The 21390-nt window shown below is 35.8% G+C and overlaps 1 protein-coding gene across 1 annotated transcript; it reads left to right on the top strand.

Moving 5' to 3' along the window:
• The first annotated feature begins 1247 nt into the window (after positions 1-1247).
• Positions 1248-16131, top strand: eif3ba (eukaryotic translation initiation factor 3, subunit Ba). The gene is made up of 19 exons (XM_056453947.1): positions 1248-1485; positions 1858-2050; positions 3119-3238; positions 4724-4781; positions 4902-5030; positions 5143-5300; positions 6795-6926; positions 7025-7091; positions 7169-7215; positions 7494-7704; positions 7798-7870; positions 7972-8094; positions 8179-8257; positions 8342-8480; positions 11257-11382; positions 11478-11555; positions 12108-12216; positions 15459-15571; positions 15658-16131. Exons 1-18 carry the CDS (start codon positions 1383-1385, stop codon positions 15557-15559), a joined length of 2046 nt encoding a protein of 681 aa, XP_056309922.1. The 5' UTR covers positions 1248-1382; the 3' UTR covers positions 15560-15571; positions 15658-16131.
• Positions 16132-21390: the final 5259 nt, after the last annotated feature.

The raw sequence follows: 21390 nt of genomic DNA, 5'->3' as shown, positions 1-21390 counted from the left end.
CATTATTGCAGACACTGTATAAAGTTCATTCCCAGCCACTAGACTTTTCTGACAGGGTATTCGAGTGCCATCGAGTGTCAGAATGTTGTGGGACTGCTGTACAGGAGTTATTATTAGGGATTATAGATCGTGAAATGTATCAGTTTTTATTTTAGCATTTTTTAAAAGCATGACGGTAAAACACGTACGCGGTTGTGAATATATTAAAACATGTGTTTTTTTGGTGTAAAAATTCATAATACTGACAAAAAAATACAAATTTGTGGATCTCCTTACTTCCGGGTGTAACTATCCTGCCGTTGTGGATGGTGTATTCTGGGATTCTGCCATATCTTGAGCCAATGCTGCTGTCGTCATGGAGGAGCGGAGAGCATGAGACTGATTACTAAAAGACCAAAGTGACAGATGAGTGACCCGCCGGTGACCTACTTACACCTGCAGTTCTCCACAATTGACATCCAGTTTTCTCCAGCCTCCGGCACCTAGACTACAGCTCTGCACAGGAAGTTTGGCCAGAGGAGAAATGGTTATGCCCAACTGAGCCTGGTTTCTCTCTAGGTTTTTTCCTTCACTTTCGTCAATTGGTGAAGTTTGTTTCTCGCCAATGGCTTGCTTGGTTTGGGACTTGTGGAGCTGCGCATCGATGGATTTGCTCTTCAGTGTTTAGACTTTCAACAGTGAAATTTAAACCACACTGAACTGAACTAAACTGAATTTCAACTCACAGCTGACAGTTTCAATCTACTAAAATTTCTATGCTTTGACACAATCTACATTGTAAAAGAGCTATAGAAATAAACATGAATTCAATTGAATTTTAATAGAAAAATCATACACATTGTGCCTTTAATTAAGTTTACATATTTTATAATGGTATAGAAATGCTTTGATCGTTATTAAGTTACTATCTATCTATCTATCTATCTATCCATCCATCCATCCATCGACAATAGGCCTATAGAACTGATGGTAACATTGCGCGCTCTTGTACGGGAGGTTCTTGTCACATGAACAGGAAGTTCAGAGAGCGATAAGCAGAAGACCAGACCAAGTTCTCTTAAAAGGGGTCTACCGTGTCATATTCCACAACAAAACTACACATTTCGCACAATTGAACCAAAATCAAAAAAATGTTAAGCTGATATAATTTGATAATGAATCGAAATGTTAACATTGTTCTTCATTTATGCTGTACATGAATCCTAAACGCTCCAACAGCGCCCTGAGGCGCTCTCCACGCAGATGGTACGGTCCTTCTCTCGCTCGCAGTGGTTGGCGCCGGCTGCTTTGCACATGGCCGAGTGAGTAAAATATCTGGATTACTGCTGTGAAATTCACCACCACCTTCTAACCAGCACAGACCCACAGCAATCGATCTCTAAATGCGAGATACGGAGAACATGGAGGCCGAAATGGAGTATGACGACGAAGAAGAGCCTTCGTTCAGTGATCCGGAGGACTTCGACGATGACATCAGTGATCAGGGTGAGAGAGAGGCCTGCTTTAGCGCGCCTGCTAACCGATCCCAGTCTCACACTAAACCCCACAGCTCAGCATGACAGCCACGAGCTAACACAAACACCCTGTGGATTATTTGGGTGCCAGTCTTTTAAGCTGATAAACTATTCTGTTTAACAGTAAACGCCATTTTATGTTAGTCAAAGCTTCCCTCTTTAAGTCCAGCATGTGCGCGATCTGGACAAAAGCATCTTAGCAGCAGCTTTTGTGTCGTAACAGCATAGAGTCAGCAGCTGTTTTGCTTTTGGCTTCAGAAACGTCATTGTACTACTGTTTTGCTTTAGCATATGCAAGGTGTGATCACATGTGTCTCCATCTGCGTGTTTTCTGGTCATTCAGAGCTGCTGGGGGATGTTCTTAGGGACAAACCGCTGGAGGCTGACGGCATCGACTCGGTCATTGTGGTTGATAATGTGCCTCAGGTCGGACCTGACCGCCTGGAGAAGCTCAAGAACGTCATTCACAAGATCTTCTCAAAGTTTGGCAAAATCACCAATGAGTTCTACCCTGACGCAGATGGAAAGACCAAGGGGTAAGGTTTGGTCTGCTTGGTGCGTTTTGGGATGTAGGGATGCACCATTGGTGACATTTAATCAAAAAGGTTAATTCATACAGTGCTTAAAGGAGTATTGCACCCAAGACTCAACATTTACTCACTCTGAATGCTTGTTTTTCTTTTTTTCTGAAAATATTTAGGCTAATGTTGGAAACTAACCAGAGATATTCACAGTATAAACATTTATGGGATTCTATGGCTAGCTGGTTCCAACGTTCGTTAAGATATTTTCATCATTGGTGCTTGAGTAAATTACATCTTTTTCATTTTGCTTAACTTATCTCTTTAACAAATTCGTTAGACACCTTTTTATCATAAAAGAAAACAAATGTTCAAGCAATCTGTGAAATGTCTGTTAAAACTAACCAACAACAACAACAAAAACATGTTTATTAGCAAAACACTGCATTTGCAGATGAAATTCAGAAGAAATTAATTGTGTAACATTGCACAATTACAACTTAAGTTTCTATCTAGGTCTGCAAGTAAGTAACTGCTATTGGGCATCTGAATAAAAAGTTATAACATGCTTTTCTTTAAAACTTGTGCTTTCAAGTCTTGTAAATTTGGAAATTCATGGATAACAGTTATTTTAATTTGACATTAAAAGTACTACTGTGTGTGACTAAAGGGCTTAAATGTACCGGTGGTTTAACCATTACAGAAAAAAAGAGGGCAGCTCCGGCACAGGCCTTACATTTTTAGTGGTCTAATAAAATTTGTTGAGCACAAATTATTTGTAGTAATCCTTACATTTCTGTTAAGGTTTTAAAATGTATATGTGTACTAGAATTATTTTAATGGTATATTTGCAACGTGGTAAATATGTTCTATGCATTATAGAACATATTGACAAATCACACCAATATGTCTTTCCTTTTTATTTATTTTTTAAAACCTATTTATTATTTGTTGTTTTTATTTTCTTATACTTGTTTCTTTTATTCCTGTTCATGTAAAGCACTATGAATTACCATTGTGTATGAAATGTGCTATATAAATAAACTTGCCTTGCCTATAATAATTTTCTATGCTTCATTACAGGTACATTTTCCTAGAGTATTCTGCACCAAGTCACGCTCTTGAAGCAGTCAAAAACGCTGATGGCTACAAGCTGGACAAGCAGCACACCTTCCGTGTTAATCTGTTCACTGACTTTGACAAGTAAGTTATTTTTAAAGGTCTGCAAAAGTGTACTGCAATAGGTTGCTTTAATGAAAGAATCTTTACAGCAAGGGTCTCAAACTGCCGGCCTGTGGGCCATTTACGGCCCTCCCTCCAGCCCGCAATTGACGTCAAATATATAACGAGATTCAGCCCACCAAAACATATTTTTGAACCACTATCATTGTTGTGTAGTTGCATCTAGCCACTTGTGGTTCTGACCCGCTACCTAGTCGATATTTATAGTACTGCATTCAGATGAGTTTTACTTTCATTTTCTCTCAGTGTACGGTCCAGTAACACACATGCGTTTTAATTCAATGTCTGTAAGTGCTCTATTTTTACTAAAACTCTATTTTTGTAAATATTCAAGGGTCATTTGATTATCATCAGTTTTATACCACTTGTGTTTTGTTGTACAAACACTTCATGGCTTACACGTTATGCTGGTGGTGTAACAAATATGATAATTTTGCTAATATTCGATTCAAATGATCTCATTTTATAGATTTTCCTCATATGCATATTAAGATTTGCATAAAAACTATGTACATATTAGTGAAATTGTACTGCTAGTTGAACTTGTTAAAGTGTGAATATGTACATACATTTCCCACTCTTTGTTGTAGTTTTACAAAAAAGAAAGATATTGAGAAGAACAATTGCCAGTAAAGTCACTTAAGTTACCCAAACTGCTTTCTGCTGTTCTTACGCTACTGAGACAATACAATTGGTTGGGACAGAATAATAAATTTTATGCCGATTATTTCTTGTATTTTCTTAGCAATTTAAACTCCTCCTCTAAATTGTACAACAAGAAACTAAAAGCTAGAGTTTTGGCTGCATATACTCTGTGGAAGTATGACTAATGTCTGTTGTCCTAAGATGCATCAGTTATGTCAGGTTTGCACTTTTTGAAATGGCCCCCCGCCAATATGAGTTTGAGACCCCTGCTTTACAGTATTATGTAATTTATATTCAGTATTAGCTATCCTTTCCAGAAAGTACTTTGGCAAGCTCAAATAACTCCTCAACTTAATTTCGGGCCGATCAGTTTTTCTATCAATTTAGCTTGTAATGTATCAGGGCTGTGCAGATCCTAACATCAGTATTTAAAAAAATCATTAAGTAACCTAAAGGGATTTTTTTACCCCAAAATTAAAATTGTCACGTTTCTCTTGCTGTAAATGTTATTTGAGCTTCTTTCTTCTGATGAACAGAAATGAAGATAGATTGCAAAAAGCTGAAAACCAGCCATTGACTTGTATTGATTTTTTTTTTTGTTTCACTATGGAAGTCATTGTCTACCATTATCCAACATTTTTCAAAATCTATTCTGTTTAAAAAAAAACTCCTAAAGGGTTGCTGCATGATATACCATACTATACATGCATAAATACTGTACATACTATAACATGGGAGAGAAATATCACGTAATGCATTAATAAAAACTGATCACTAATCTAAGGTCTTTCATTCACGTAGGTACATGTCAATCTGTGATGAGTGGGAAACTCCTGAAAAGCAGCCATTTAAAGATTTTGTGAGTTTTTTTCATTTTCAATAATATTTTTGATTGTCATCACTAAACCTATTGAAAGTCTTTCATTTGCAAAAAAACCCATAAATGTTTCTTGTATAACGTTTGGTGTTTCTCTCTCAGGGTAATCTGCGCCACTGGATGGAGGATCCTGACTGTCGTGATCAGTACAGTGTAATCTATGACTCTGGTGAAAGAACTGGCATATTCGCTAATGATGTCAAGGAGCCTATTGAAGTGGAGGAGAGAGCGGTGAGTTAAGTGTAATGTGATGGATGACTCCACTCATTCACCTTTAGGAATATAATGACATTGTGGGCATGCATAGTGAAATAAGTATTTTTTCATTATATCTTACTTGTAGCGCTGGACTGAGACATATGTGCGCTGGTCTCCGAAAGGCACGTATCTGGCCACATTCCATCAGAGAGGCATCGCTCTGTGGGGCGGAGAGAAGTTCAAGCAGATCCAGAGGTTCAGTCATCAGGGGGTTCAGCTCATTGACTTCTCTCCCTGTGAGAGGTATGTCGTGCTCTCCTGTTTAGAAATGGGCTCATGTTTGTATTTGATGAACATTTTTTTTCTACCTGATTTACAGACTCAAACACGCATTCCATACATTTCTATTGTACAGTATATACTGTACTTACTATCAACCTATCCTCAACCTAACTATCACAGGAAACAATTTTACTTTCTAAAAAATATAAATAAATAAATAAAATTAATTATTTATGAATTATAAACCATTTTTGAAAAAAGGTGACCTAGAACAATGTCCTCAGAGTTCACCTTAATCTCCTTGTAATACTCATGTTATACCCTTGTTATTGTACATATCTGAATCCTTATAAGACCCATTTATATGTAATTAGAATAAATTAATATTTGTTTTTTTTATATTTTTATTATTATATAAAGATTTTGAAATTAATCCCTGTGGGAGAAACAACCTATTGTTTTTATTTTTGTTTAATGCAAAGAATTATTCTAAATAAACTTGCTAATAATAATAATAATTATGTAATAGTAATAATATATATTTTTTCCAAATATGCCTCATTCAGTACACAGTACATGGTTGTTACCTTGATACCAAGATTGGTACCTAAACTAATGACATTTTGCATTTTCCAGTGCTACCTATTTGATTAGTTGCCCACTAGTTTAACTAGTGGTAGAATGTTTAAAAAAGGGAAGGTGGTCATGCAACCACAATGGAAAGTAGATTGAACAGAAAATAATAAATTTTTTGTGTGGTTTTTCATGTTTAAAGATGTATTCCTAATTTATTTTTGTTGCACATGTTTTAGGCTATGCTAGGCCAAGCTCAACTCAAAACTGCACACTCAGACTAATTTACAGTTGGTAGGATTGATAAAATTCTTAATGTTAAATTAAGCTAAGTACTGTTATAATAAATTGCTGATAGATGTAATGATTAGTATCGATGATAGTTTACTACAAGGTAAAGGGATAGTTCATCCAAATGTGAGAATTCTGTCATAATTTTCTCCACCTATTCTTAACCTGTTTGACTTTTTTCTGGTAAAGACAAAAGATACATTGAAGAATGTTGGAAACCTGTAACCATTGACTTCCATAGTATTTGTTTTTCCTATTCTGGATGTTAATGGTTACCCATTTTTAGCTTTCTTCAAAATATATATTTTTTTTCAACAGAAGAAAGGCAAACAATTTTTGAAACTGAGTTTGAGTAAACATTGTATAAATGTTACATTTTCAATGAAATATTTCTTTAATCAGATGTTGACGAAAAGTTAACATCGTTAGTGACAACATTAGTTAACAGTAATAATCCTGGTCATCCTTTTATCAGGATAATTCAAAATAATCAAGTAATAACAAATAAATCATTGTCATTACCACTTGTTTAACTAGTAGGAGATTTTTTTTAGTGCATCATTCTTTATTACAGTCAAATGATTCATTTTTATTTCAGGTTAGTATAAATTTTTTTTTTAATGTTATCCACCTTTCGGATTTTCTTTGCAGATATGTTGTTACATTCAGCCCTCTTATGGACACTAAAGACGACCCGCAGGCCATCATTATCTGGGATGTTCTCACAGGACAGAAGAAAAGAGGCTTTCACTGTGAAAGCTCTGCCCACTGGCCAATTTTCAAGTAAGTGTGACCTTAGTCGAATTTCATTGCACATGTTCCTGATTTTAGTATATTTGAACTGGAATATAATAACTTATGCGGAAACTTGTTGTCTTCAGGTGGAGTCCAGATGGGAAATTCTTCGCCCGAATGACCCAAGACATGCTGAGCATCTACGAAACTCCTGTAAGTTTCTTATGTTGTAGATGAAGGTTGAGAATCTTTAGAGTTCAGCAGTTTACTCAACATTTCTCCTTTTCTAGTCGATGGGTCTGTTGGAGAAGAAGAGTTTGAAGATAAATGGAATTAAGTGAGTAATAATAAACAATTAAAAGCATAAATGTTCATATTTTTTATAGTGTCTTCTATAGTAATGCATTTATAATCGTTAAAGAATAAAGTTCAACATTTGCAAAAAAAATGTAATTTCAGATTTCTTGTTATAATAAATATCATTCACTTTTGATTGTTTTTATGCATGCTTGTTGAATAAAAGTATTAAAAAAAAAACTTGAAACTTTTACAAAGTAAACTTCTAAAAAAGCCTTCCGGAAGAGTAACACTGATCTTTTTTCCCCATTCCCACAGGGATTTCTCCTGGTCACCTGGCGATAACATCATTGCATTCTGGGTTCCTGAGGATAAGGACATCCCAGCAAGAGTAACGCTCATGCAGTTTCCATCAAGGAATGAGATGAGAGTCCGCAACCTGTTTAATGTTGTAGACTGCAAACTTCACTGGCAGAAGAATGGAGACTATCTCTGTGTGAAGGTGGATCGAACACCCAAAGGAACACAGGTATGAGAGCAGCCTTGAAAATGCACTTTCAGGCTACACTAAAATGAAAAAGTAATTTTATCAATTTTTTTCATTTAATTTTTTTCACTTTAGGGTGTTGTCACCAACTTTGAGATCTTCAGGATGAGGGAGAAGCAGGTACCTGTTGATGTGGTGGAGATGAAAGGTAAAAAAGGGGGATTTTTTTTTGTTGTTAAGAATTTAGAGGTCTTCTTGTTTATGACTTTTTTTTTTGTTTGTTTTACCTACCGATGCTTCATCTTACAGACAGCATTATTGCCTTCGCTTGGGAGCCAAATGGAAGCAAATTTGCTGTGCTGCATGGAGAATCTCCCAGAATCAATTCATCTTTCTACCATGTGAAGAGCAATGGAAAAATCGACCTAATTAGTAAGTGTTCACGTTTTAAATGGGTTTCTCTTGCTAAATTTTACATTTTCAGAATATAAAACCCAAAAAATTTGTTGTTTTTAGAAATGTTCGACAAGCAACAGGCTAACAGCATCTTCTGGAGTCCCCAGGGGCAGTTTTTGGTCTTGGCTGGGCTGAGGAGGTCTGTTTACAATTTATACTCTGCTGTATTGGTGTTTCTATTTTTAGATTTGTTTTTTGACTTTTCTTATGTTTCACTCAATAGCATGAATGGAGCTCTTGCTTTTGTGGACACTTCAGACTGCACCATGATGAACATTGCTGAGCATTACATGGCCTCAGATGTGGAGTGGGACCCCACTGGACGATATGTCGTGACATCTGTCTCCTGGTGGAGTCACAAGGTGATTTAATATGACCTAAATGAAAATTTGTTCAAGACATTTTACTCACCAAATTATTATTACAATTTTTTTTATAGACATAGAAGTAGACAACACAAAGTAGACAAAGCAGTCAGTAATGAAGATTAAAATAATGTATGTTTGAAATTAAAATAATGTCAAAATATGATTGAATTAATGTTTCAACATCATTCAAGTGCATTTATTCTGATATGCTTATTAAAATAAGAATAAATGTAGAATATAAAGACTTATAATGACATTTTATTAGTGTTTTGGGGCTTTCACTGTGATCTTTAATCCGTTATCGGGAGAAAAACCATATAAGGTATCTTCATTGACGTCTTTTAATGCCTACTAAAAACTCTTCTGGGTTTTCCCAATTAGTATTTCAATTAATGCCTTATGAAGGGTTAAATACAGTTTGTTTTTTATATGTCGTCAAATGATTGTTACACATTAATATTTTAAAATTCAGTCATGTGTTTTAAGTAAACATACTTTTGTTTGCTAAGCATCCAGTGTTCGAACTATAGACCTTTTTCTTGGCTGCTGCATGGAGGGCGCCATAGCAACCAGCGTCTTCCGGTAGAATGCTAAGAACTTCCGTTTACAACTGGTAATTTGCGCTCCAAAAAGGGGTTTCAATAGCGTTTCGAGTGGATTACTGAGTGTTTTTGTGACGCAAAACTCTGAAAGGTGTGTGTTAAAGTCGTTATAATCTGTCAGATGTGGTTCAAGTGTGCAAGAAAAACGTTCTCCTAGTTCACATGTCTGCTGTCAGAAATGCAGTGTGTGTGTGTGTGTGTTTCCCCAGCCTGTCAGCTGTTAGATCAGCGGCTCTTCAATACACACACACACACACACACGCAATACTTCACTATATTATAGAGCAAACCAGATTACTCGCATGTAACTTAACAGGTATGTAAGTCATGCAATTTACAAAAATGACCAATAAAAGTCCGTGACTGATACTCTGCTGGCTGATTTGCATGTTCATTCTAATCGCGAGCCGTTTATGTTTCATTTAGTGTGTTGTGTTTACCACGGTTTGTGTTTTTCTGTTATTTCAAATTGTCAATTTATTTTCACTTAGTCACAGTTATTAAATCAGTGTGCTAGTGGTATAGTACAGGTGACTTTAGCGATGACGAAGCTTGATTTAAACAGCAGAAGATGCCGTCTGACAATGAGGGGAAAATGCCTCTCAGCAGTTTTCCATCCTATTATATCACGTTTTTTAAAATGATCAGTCCAGGAGGTGGTGTTGATCGACAACAGTATCAGTTTAAAGATGATAAAAGCAGGTAAAATAGATTAAAACTATCATTTCAAAGCTGTTCAAATGTGACCGGAAGTTCTTAGCATTCTCCTTGCGCATACACGCAAAGCATAATGGGTAATTTTGCATTCCAAGAAAAAGGTCTATACTGTGGCCTTTGGGGCAGCCCACTTTTTTTTTAACGGGGGTAATGCATCTTGAGAGTCTTTTGGCACAATGATGTCGGCTATAAAACACAGGATCCCTGTCCTTAATTAGCAATGTATAAGCGCAAACATATATAAATTAGAAAAATATTTATATAATTGTAACTAATAATAAAAAGTGGGCTAAATGAACAAAACACCGCGATTTTAGTTTTGGTTTACTTTCTTGCTAAAAAGCTCTTCTTTTCTTATCAATAACTTTCTTTGACACTTGTAAATATCTTTTGAGGGATTTATTTTTACATGCACAAACAACAGCAGCCTAAACAACAGAACCATCGTTGTCTAATTTTACCTGCAGTGCTTCTGTGAGAGGAATACATTCATTTATATAAAAGCAACAAACATGAATATGTTTCTCTTAACAACAAAATCATTAACCTCAGCATGTATCCTATCATTTTTTCTATTTGCTCTATAAGCTCAAGATGATGCCACTTTACATTGTGCTTTACATAGACTTATAGAATGTCATGGGATCTCACTTTTTTTTCTCCAGTAAAACATAATCACGAATTCGAAAATTCCCCCCACACCTTGATGCTCATGACAAGACTAGCATATGTAGTTATCTTTTTTTTTTTGGTGAGGTTGTAAATTGCTGTCATGCATAAATGAGTGATATTTTTGCCCTTTTACACATAACAATCCATGATCACATTACACAATACTAAAACCGCACATTATTATATATATTTTTTGAGACCCCCAAAATTTCACAAATCATGTTTTCGGGGGATCCCATGCCTTATTTAGGGGAGTCGAGCTCCCCCTAGCTTCCCCGTAGTCCACACCCTGTAAGCATCCATTAAATTAATCAAAAGTAAAGAAATTTACATTGTTGCAAAACATGTTACAAATAAAGGCTTTTTATTCATCAAAGAACTGGTTTACATTTGCACAAAATTAAGAGGCACTTCCTTTTCACATTTCATAATATATATTTTTGAGCATCAAATAAGCTTATTGAATTTCTGAAGGATCTTGTGATGAAAAATGGAATAATGATGCTGAAAGTTCACAGGAACAAATTGTGCTTTAAAAAAAAGAAATGTAAAACATTTAATTTAAATGCAACTTTACAAATCATTCACTTTCATTTATCGTGATATAATGGTAGGCTTTAAAAGCATCAAGACTTTATTAAACAAACAAAATATCATATTAAACCCATACTTTCAGAAAGCATTTTAAAGCTTAATTGTATTTTTATTATCATGGTCTGTAGTATTGTAAATCTCCAGTAATGAGTGTATGAATTAATGTATTTTGTGTTTTGCTATAGGTGGACAACGCCTTCTGGCTGTGGACGTTCCAGGGTCGCCTGCTGCAGAAAAACAACAAGGAACGTTTCTGCCAGCTGCTGTGGAGGCCCCGTCCACCCTCTCTCCTGACTCAAGAGCAGATAAAGGTGAGCTGAGGGGTTAGACGCAGGGTCACTCTCATTACTTCCTCAGCTTCCTTCACTGTCAGCTTTAATCCCTCCTCGCCTTTCTAATCCCACAGCTCATTAAGAAGGACTTGAAGAAATACTCCAAGATCTTTGAGCAGAAAGATCGTCTCAGCCAGTCCAAGGCTTCGAAGGTATGTATTTTTATTGATTTTATTTTTCCCTGAGAAGAGTGAGATGCATGGAAGAATAATACATTGTGTTTTTTTTAAATATGTTTTAAGACTAGATTTGACCTGGTGATTTTTATTTTTTTATTTTTAAATAGATGTCGTATTGGACATATAAGATTAACCCATTGTTTCGCTTAAAGTTGAAGACCCCACTGCAAACTTCGTTACTGTAGAGCACTTTCTATTGGACTGTCCTGCTTTTAATGACTGCAGAAGGCTTTATGTGATTTAGAAAATGAACTCACTCAATGAGATTTTCAGCAAAGTGTCCCAAGAAAGATGTTTTAGGATTTTCTTTATCATTTATTAACATAAAAAATCATATCAAATTGTTTGTTTTCATTTGTTTGTGTTTTTTTTAATGGTATATTTATTCAATTATAGTTTTTGTCATGAAAATAGCCGATGTTGCTGTCATTGCATTAAATAAAAAACATATATCTTTATACCTCACTAGTGTACACGCGTTTAAGTTGAGTGGTCATGTTTAGATGAGTGTCCTGTGCTTTATAGGAACTGGTGGACAAGAGACGTACCATGATGGAGGAGTATCGCAAGCACCGCAAGAGAGCCATGGACATGTACCAGGAGCAGAGACCTCTCCGCCTCGAACTCAGAGGAGGTAATGATGTCCTTGCTTGAGTTTTATTAGACATTAACAGCTTGCTCAGAGGTTTCAGTGCACTTCTCTTTTCTCTAGATCAGGTTTATTGCAAATATTACACATTGCCTAATTGATCTAATCTTGATTATTAGACTTGGTTTCAGTCAGTTTAATTTTTAGTTGTGCAATCTTGTTACTTGTCGCTGACTTTTACAGATTGCTGTGAATACATTTTGTTTATAAAACATGCCAATAAAAAAAGACAAGTTATGTTCAAAAAAGTGTAGGTAAACAACTAGTGTTTGCTTGCTTTTGCACATTTTTTCTGTATATGGCTAAGAATTAACTACATTTTATAAAGCAGGTACAAATCTTTTATACTAGGCCAACTGGTAGAGCCCTGCATTTAAGTCCGGGTCCCTCGTGCCAGAGTGTTTTTTTATTTATTTATTTTTTATTTATTTTTTTATGCCCCTAAGGCCGGGTTTCAGGCCAATTTTTATGTCATAGCTAGAACGCTTATCGGGCTTCGGGCCTGCATTAGAAAAACTTCCAAAAAAAGTTAAATGAGATCTAATGTGTGCGGTCCGGAAGCACCTGTGATGCCTTGCACATAGAGATTTCCAGCCATGTGCAATGATAAACATAAAGAGAAAAAGGCCTATGGCGAACTTATTATGGTGAAAAGCGCTAGAGGAAAGGCAAACTTCTGGTCAACTTTTCAAATTGTGACAACTTAAAATGATGAGCAAACTGGTTATGCAATGCACAACTTATAAGTTCAGGGGCGCCTGCAGGATTTTATTCCAAGGTACGCACATATCCAGCACTGCCCGGCCACATCACCCCTTACTCTCATTTTACTCTCAAGAACCACTGATCTTTAAAATTATGACATATTAAAATTTGTAAATATATGACAGAAGATTGTGACACAATAATTAGTCAAGGGTTTTTTAAATCCTTTCTACTGACTGAAACAAATCATCCACCCACACAGTTGAGTAGTGGACAGGCACAAACAAAAATATAATTCGTATATATTTTTTTCTTGAAAATATCTTTTTTTTTTTTTTTTTTTTTTTTCGTTTGTCTCTTATTTTTAAGATATTTTTGTTGGTCAGTTATTTACTAGATAAAATAGAAGAACAAATAACATTTGAGGTGAAGTGCTTCAAAGCAGGTCTGATATATGCTTCAATAATGCCAAAACATAAACTGGATTGTCAAATGAAATAATCTAGCCTAAATAAAAATAAAGTGAAATGGTCACCATTTCAGAGAAACCTATTTTAAGCTGTTTTCCCTCTTGCGCCGGTCAATTTAGGCCCGTTTCCACTGAGTGGTACGGTACGGTTCGGTTTGGTTTGGTACGCTTTTATAGCCGTTTCTACTGTCAAAAAGCGTACCGAACCGAACCGTACCGTACCACTTTTTCGGCACCCTTTCGAAAGGGTACCAAAGACGTGAAAGGGTACCAAAAGGCGGAGCTAGACGCGCAGCTGAACGCTATTGGTTTACAGAGATACGTCATTCGCTTACGCAACAAGCCAGAATGAAAACAAAAAACCCGCCATGTTTGAAATACACAGCCGACGAGCCGAGACATTACAGCGGAATGATATATACATATAATAACGAGCCATGGTCGACCTGGGCTCAAACAAACCTTGTCGTCGTCTTGATAAACAGCCACAAAGCCAAGAAGAAGAGCAGATTTACCCTGTGCCCCGTAGTTTTTTACGAGGCAGTCTGAGGCGCGAGCGGTTTCGCTTTCTTGCTAGCGTTCGCGCGCGTCTCTAACATTATATCTGAAATAACAAACTTCTTGAGCTGATGATAATTACCTGCGCTTGATTATTGATGTGCTTTTAAAACCCGATCCTGTCAGACACCGACAAACGCGAGAGTGAAGCGTGAAGAAACAAAGGAGAAGCCGGAAAAAAAGGAGCACATTATTTTTTCAGCAAACATGAACAAAATGTATAACTAACTTATTATCTTCACATTTTGGACTATTATGAACTCAGATTGACGGAATTACTGTCTAACAGAGGCTACATGTGCTGCGGAAGATTACAGACACAGATGAGAGGTTTTCACTGACTAGGCTATAATTTGTATTGCTTTGAACCTAAATACGGACGAAAATGTCTGCTGTGTGTATTTCTTCTGTAGTTGGTAACATTTCAGAGACTGTAAGGGGCTGTATGCGTCTATATATGTTCATTTATTTAGTTATTTAATATACTTACAGACGTTACAGTAGGCTGTTTCGCACTGTCATTGATCTGCAGTTATAATCAACTCATGTTCATTGAAAAATTACTAATAAACATTTCTACACAAGCATTTATGTGTGTAAAGCATCTGTTGTGTGAGAAGAGCTTCTCATATGATATATAAGTGACCCGTACAGCTTTATTGTAGACATTTCCTCGAGCGAGAATGTTGTCGACTGAAACTGTCTGTCATACACCACGCCCACCAAAAGGGTACCCTTGTTAGTGGAAACGCAAGCCTGATAAAGGTGACCCGTACCAAACCGAACCAAACCGTACCGTACCGGTCAGTGGAAACGAGCCATTACAAGTACATACACGCTTTAAAACACACCTTTTATTTATTCTCATTCTTTCTTCCTTTGTCAATATATCACAGTGTAAACTGTTTAATAATCAATGTAAATTACGTAAAAAAATAAAAAATAAAATTATAATCAAAATATAAGTGGCATTAATTCACATTAACTCTCATGGTAGGTATGTACAGCAGTACGTCTGCATGCACCACTGGGTTAAATTGAGTAAACTCACTGTGGACCACATAACGCTTGGATATCAATGTCAATTTAACTGAAACCTACATTTAAAAAAAAAAAAAGAAAGAAAGAAACTCCAAACATTTCTCTAAATTATTGTAAAAAAAACTAAACAAATGAAAAACATCAACTTTTTATTAAATGCATATCTGTCTATTTTAATGGCTGTAACAGTATAAGCTGTTTGGTGGAAAAAAAGGGGGCTTTGGGTCGGACTCGGGCCAAAAATTTTGATAAGCTGTTGGACAAGGGCAAGGCTACAGCCTGTGCCACATTTGAACATGTTGATAACAGCTGGAAATGGTAGTGCATTTCAGCTGGCCATTTGTGATCAGTACCATGTGAAAAATGATATGTTTGTAATGGCCCTTTGTTAAAGGTGTGCATGTGTTAAATGTGTTAAATTTTAGTCCTCAATGGATTTTGTTATGCTTTCTAGGTGTGGACACTGATGAGCTGGACAGCAATGTCGATGACTGGGAGGAAGAGACCATTGAGTTTTTCATCAATGAAGAAATTATTCCCATCGGAGATCTGTAATTCCAACAGCAGGTACTATGTGTGTGCAGTGATATGGCACAATGATCTTGGAAATACCTTGGCAAAGTAATACTGACCTGATGTTTTGTTATCTTCAGAACCGTTTTTAGTGGAGTGTGGACAAGCATTGGAGAAAACATTGAGGGATCACCCTATAAGAGAATTCCTTGTTATCATCAGTCAAGTGCCTTTTAATACTGGTCACTGGGGAAGGAGAATTGTGTGCCACTGTTGACTGCTGCTTTTTAATAACAAAAATCATCCAGCTCTGAGAGGAACCGCCCTGCCAACATCATTCTGGCCTTCTCTCGGTGGATCTGATCATAACGCGTTCTTGTTCCTGCCTGCGGTTGATCTACCTCATCAAAAGGGTGTCACCATGGCACAATATGCCATAAACTGTTTTTACATCATCTCACTGAAGGAAAACATTTCATTTCCTAAGATTTTCCAAAAGGCAAACTTGTACTCTAGTGTGCGAAAATGGCACTACAGTGGTCTGTATCCTCCTCCATTCAGATTACCTGATATTAAATGCACAACAAGGGAATAAAGTTGAACTGAAATCCAAACTTTTGTTGTTGTGTTTTTTCTTCTGTTAAAGAAAACGGACATGATGATTATGGTTGCAAATCTTTTGTAATGTATAATTTGTCAGTTTTGTCTTGTTTAACTTTAAGATCAGCTTATTTCTGACAGGAATAACATACATTTTTGTGCTGCAGCTGTATAGTTTGTAATACTGTATCAGTTGTTGCACATCTGCCATTTTTAACAAAACTGCTATGAAATCCACAATAACGGTCTCACTTTTAGACCGTATAAATTAACCAATTAATTTAAAATATGTGCGTATGTATGCATGCGTGTGTGTGTGTATATCTAGACATCGCAAAGCCCCGCCCAATTTCTCTTTGTCCAACAAGCTTTCAGTAACTTTTGCATTTCCAGCCAATGGTAAGTTAACATTCAAGGTCTGTCTTGGAAAAAAAAGTTGTTTAGTTTTACTCAGCCTTACCATATGCTTTGAGAGCTTGAGAACCAAATGTCCTCAAAAAAACGTAGTGAAAATCAGCTTACGAGGACATTTAAAACCCAAGTCTGCTAAATGACTTCTTATCGATTGCAAGCTGCCATTTTTCTTCTCTGAAACACTAGGACATCCATCTTAAAAAGATTCAAGTTCCATAAACACTCCTTTACAAGAAATAACCTCTAAAAGAGAGAGGCTAAAATAAAATAACATGTTTCACCTTAAATGTCCTTCTCTTAGACTTACTGAGGTTGAGATGTGGCTACAAGACTGTTTAAACAAATATATAAGTCACTATAAGTCAAATTCCTTTTAATTTTATAGCGCTTTTTGCGATCCAGATTCTTTTCAACATGGCTTCAGTTTATTAGGTACACCTTGCTAGCAGCAGTTTAAATCTTTATGTCCTTAATTGACATAGCTTTACACTATTGCTACAGAATTGAGCTTTCACAAAGCTCCACCCCCATTTCGCTTTGTCCAAGCTTTCAGTAACTATTTTGCATTTCTATACAATGGTAAGTTAACATTGAAGGTCTGTCTTGAAAAAGAAAAGTTCTGTTTAGTTTTGAACAATATTTTAAATATTGATCAAAATACTCATTTTATCAAAAAAAGATTTTTTTTCTTGGAAAAAATTCCTATGATTGGTAGTTGGTTTCCAATCTGGTCCTCGGGACTTCCAGCCCTGCACATTTTCTATGTCTTGTATTCGACACACAAGGCTCAGTTCATGGATCTCTCTATTAACGAGCTGATAATTTGAATCTGGTGCATTAAGGGAGACATACAAAATGTGCAGGGCAGGGGTCCCGAGGACTTGGATTGGGAACAAATTGTTACAGATTAATAACTTTGACGTTGACTGAAGTTCATCCATAGAGCTTTCTCCCTCCACATACAGTAGGAAATACAGTAGTCAACATTTGAGGTGGATTAAAACCTTTAATCGAAGTTGTCCTACAATTTCCATTCTTGTCTTAGGACAATTTTGAAAAACTTTTTTTGATTCATTTCAAATGTTGTCTACTGTTTATTTTGTATACCTTTCGGCTGCTCTTTATCATTTCAATCCTCTTGCTCAAATTTAGTTTCTTCACTTTTTTAAAGATGCTTTGAACTCTAATAACATGTTCTAATGACCATTTCAATTCCGATGTGATGACATTACATTTACAACATTTTAACTAAAGTTGTATTTATTTACATTTATATTTACTTTTAAATGTTGCATGTTGTCGAAAAATGTTACTTAATAGGATAGTTTACCCCCAAAAAGAATATTTACTCACTATTTACTGTACTATTTACTTCTCCACTTGTTTAAATATTTATTAGTTATGGTGGCTTGAAAAGCCAGCATACTGTTATCTATCTTAAACTTATTCTTCTTCTTCTTCTTCTTCTTCTTCTTCTTCTTCTTATTCTTCTGAGACTAATTTCTAAGTGTATCTCCTCCTAGGCCTTTCAAGCTACATACTTCAAACTTTCGTCAAACCTTCAAACTGGTCTGACTCGGGTTGCTATATCTTTTCTAACTGATCCGACCTTGGGTTTTCCGAAAAACGACCCAGAAAAAACCCAAAAGTCCCATTGACTTAACATTGGGTCAAACTTTGTGAGCTTATAACTCTGCATCAGACTGTCCTACAGACTTCTAACTGGACTCCTTTAACTCAGTCTAGCCAGCAGCCAATAACTGATGACTTTTTAACTTACTAGCCACTCCCTAGCAACCACTTACAGCACCCTAGCAACTGTCCCATAGACTTCCATTGTAAAAGACTCCCATTTACTTAACATTGGATCAACCTTTGTGAGCTCATAACTCTGCATCAGACTGTCCTACAGACTAGAGTCTGGCCTCATTCAACTCAGTCTAGCCAGCAGCCAATCACTAATTACCTTTAAACTTACTAGCCACTCCCTAGCAACCAATTTCAGCACCCTAGCAACTGTCCCAGAGACTGTAACTAGCTATTCTAACACACGCTAACAGTTTTAACATCCTACTGACATGCTAATCTTGCTAGAAAGGTGCTAGCAACACGATAGTGACATGCTAGTCATGCTAGTAACATGCTAATTCATGCTAGAATCATGCTAACAACATGCTAATTCATGCTAGAAACAAGCTGACTCATGCTAGAATCATGCTAGTAACATGCTAGTTACATGCTAATTAATGCTAGAATCATGCTAGTTACATGCTAATTCATGCTAGAAACATGCTAATTCATGCTAGAATCATGCTAACAACATGCTAATTCATGCTAGAAACATGCTAATAACATGCTAATTCATGCTAGAAACATGCTAGTAACATGCTAGAATCATGCTAGTAACATGCTAATTCATGCTAGAATCATGCTAATAACATGCTAATTCATGCTAGAATCATGCTAGTAACATGCTAATTCATGCTAGAATCATGCTAGTAACATGCTAATTCATGCTAGAAACATGCTAGTAACATGCTAATTCATGCTAGAATCATGCTAGTAACATGCTAATTCATGCTAGAAACATGCTAGTAACATGCTAGAATCATGCTAGTAACATGCTAGTAACATGCTAATTCATGCTAGAATCATGCTAGTAAAATGCTAATTCATGCTAGAATCATGCTAGTAACATGCTAATTCATGCTAGAATCATGCTAGTAACATGCTAATTCATGCTAGAAACATGCTAGTAACATGCTAATTCATGCTAGAATCATGCTAGTAACATGCTAATTCATGCTAGAAACATGCTAGTAACATGCTAATTCATGCTAGTAACATGCTAATTCATGCTAGAATCATGCTAGTAACATGCTAATTCATGCTAGAATCATGCTAGTAAAATGCTAATTCATGCTAGAATCATGCTAGTAAAATGCTAATTCATGCTAGAATCATGCTAGTAACATGTTAATTCATGCTAGTAACATGCTAATTCATGCTAGAATCATGCTAGTAACATGCTAATTCATGCTAGAATCATGCTAATAACATGCTAATTCATGCTAGAAACATGCTAATTCATGCTAGAATCATGCTAATTACATGCTAATTCATGCTAGAATCGTGCTAATAACATGCTAATTCATGATAGAAACATGCTAGTAACATGCTAATTCATGCTAGAATCATGCTAGTAACATGCTAATTCATGCTAGAATCATGCTAGTAACATGCTAATTCATGCTAGAATCATGCTAGTAACATGCAAATTCATGCTAGAATCATGCTAGTAACATGCTAATTCATGCTAGAATCATGCTAGTAACATGCTAATTCATGCTAGAAACATGCTAGTAACATGCTAATTCATGCTAGAAACATGCTAATTCATGCTAGAAACATGCTAGTAACATGCTAACTCATGCTAGAAACATGCTAGTAACATGCTAATTCATGCTAGAATCATGCTAGTTACATGCTAATTTATGTTAGAATCATGCTAGTTACTTGCTAATTCATGCTAGTAACATGCTAATTCAGACTCGGCTTTTCAAGCCACCATAAAGTTTGTCCTCAAACTTTAATATCTAGTTTCTTGATTACTGACATAGACTGAAGCGCTTTCTTTCTCCCCCACATACACACACAAGGAAGGATATACAGCAGTCAACATTTGAAGTGGATCAAAACCTATTATCTAAGTTGTTCTAAAACTATTAAACAATTCTCATTCTTGTCTTAAGACAATTTTTAAGAACTTTTTAAAAATCTACTTCAAATGTTCACTACTGCTTATTTTGTATACGTCTTGGCTGCTATATAACATTTAAATCCTCTTGCTTGACAAATTTAGTTTCTTCACATTTTTAATGGTCCCTTGAGCTCTATTAACATGTTATAATGACTGTTTCCTACTTGACATGTTACGTTTTACTCACTCAAGTTTAATTTATTTACATTTTATTTTAACTTTCAACTGTTGCATGTTGTCGAAAAATGTTACTTAAAGGCATGGTTCAATCATTAAAAAAATATATTATTTACTTCCCTCCACTTGTTACATTTTTAAAATTAGTTTCCTTATTCTGTTATTCACAAAAGATATTTTGAAGAAAGCTGAAAACACGACCATTGACACCCATAGCAGGAAAATAAAGTAATATGGAAGTCAATAGTCACAGGTTTTCAGCTTCTTCAAAACATCTTCGTGTTGAACAGAAGAAAGGCAAACAAGGGTGAAGGGTGAGTAAATGATGGAAGAATTTTCCTTTTTGAGTACAGTATCCCTTACAGTAGTTAAAGTAAATAGTTTTTATAAAGTAATAAAGTTAATAAAGTAAACCCAGTGGTGTAAAGTAACAAAATACTCAAACTACTGTAATTGAGTCGTTTTTCTCAGGAATTGTAATTTATTAAGTGGTTTTAAAAATGTGTACTTTTACTTACCCTTGAGTAAATTTTTAGTGCAGTATCTGTACTTTTACTCCACTACTTTCCTTAAACCTGCAGTCACTACTACTTTCACTAAATGAAAAATCAGTCCTGTGATTCCTGTTCAATCAAATAGACATAGAAGATAAATCGCATTATAACGAACATCCTCAAGACATGGGTGATTTAGAATTGCAGCAAACTGTTTGGAAGCATTAAAAGTGTCCAAGAAGATGTTCAAAATTTTTACATGCATTGACCCAGAGACTTTTTAGACTGAATGTCACTGTTGATAAGATGACTGATGTTTACTGTATGATGACCAAAATTGCCTTAAACACCCAGCAGGCACAAGACGTCAATATAACGTTAGGTTAATTTTGTACCCCAATGTCGTGGGGATGTTGCATTGTATGGAA

The sequence above is a fragment of the Danio aesculapii genome, chromosome 3 (assembly GCF_903798145.1).
Source record: "Danio aesculapii chromosome 3, fDanAes4.1, whole genome shotgun sequence".
Lineage (NCBI taxonomy): Eukaryota > Metazoa > Chordata > Actinopteri > Cypriniformes > Danionidae > Danio > Danio aesculapii.
The sequence above is the reverse complement of the archived record's forward strand: the minus strand, read 5'-3'. Positions and strand labels throughout refer to the sequence as shown.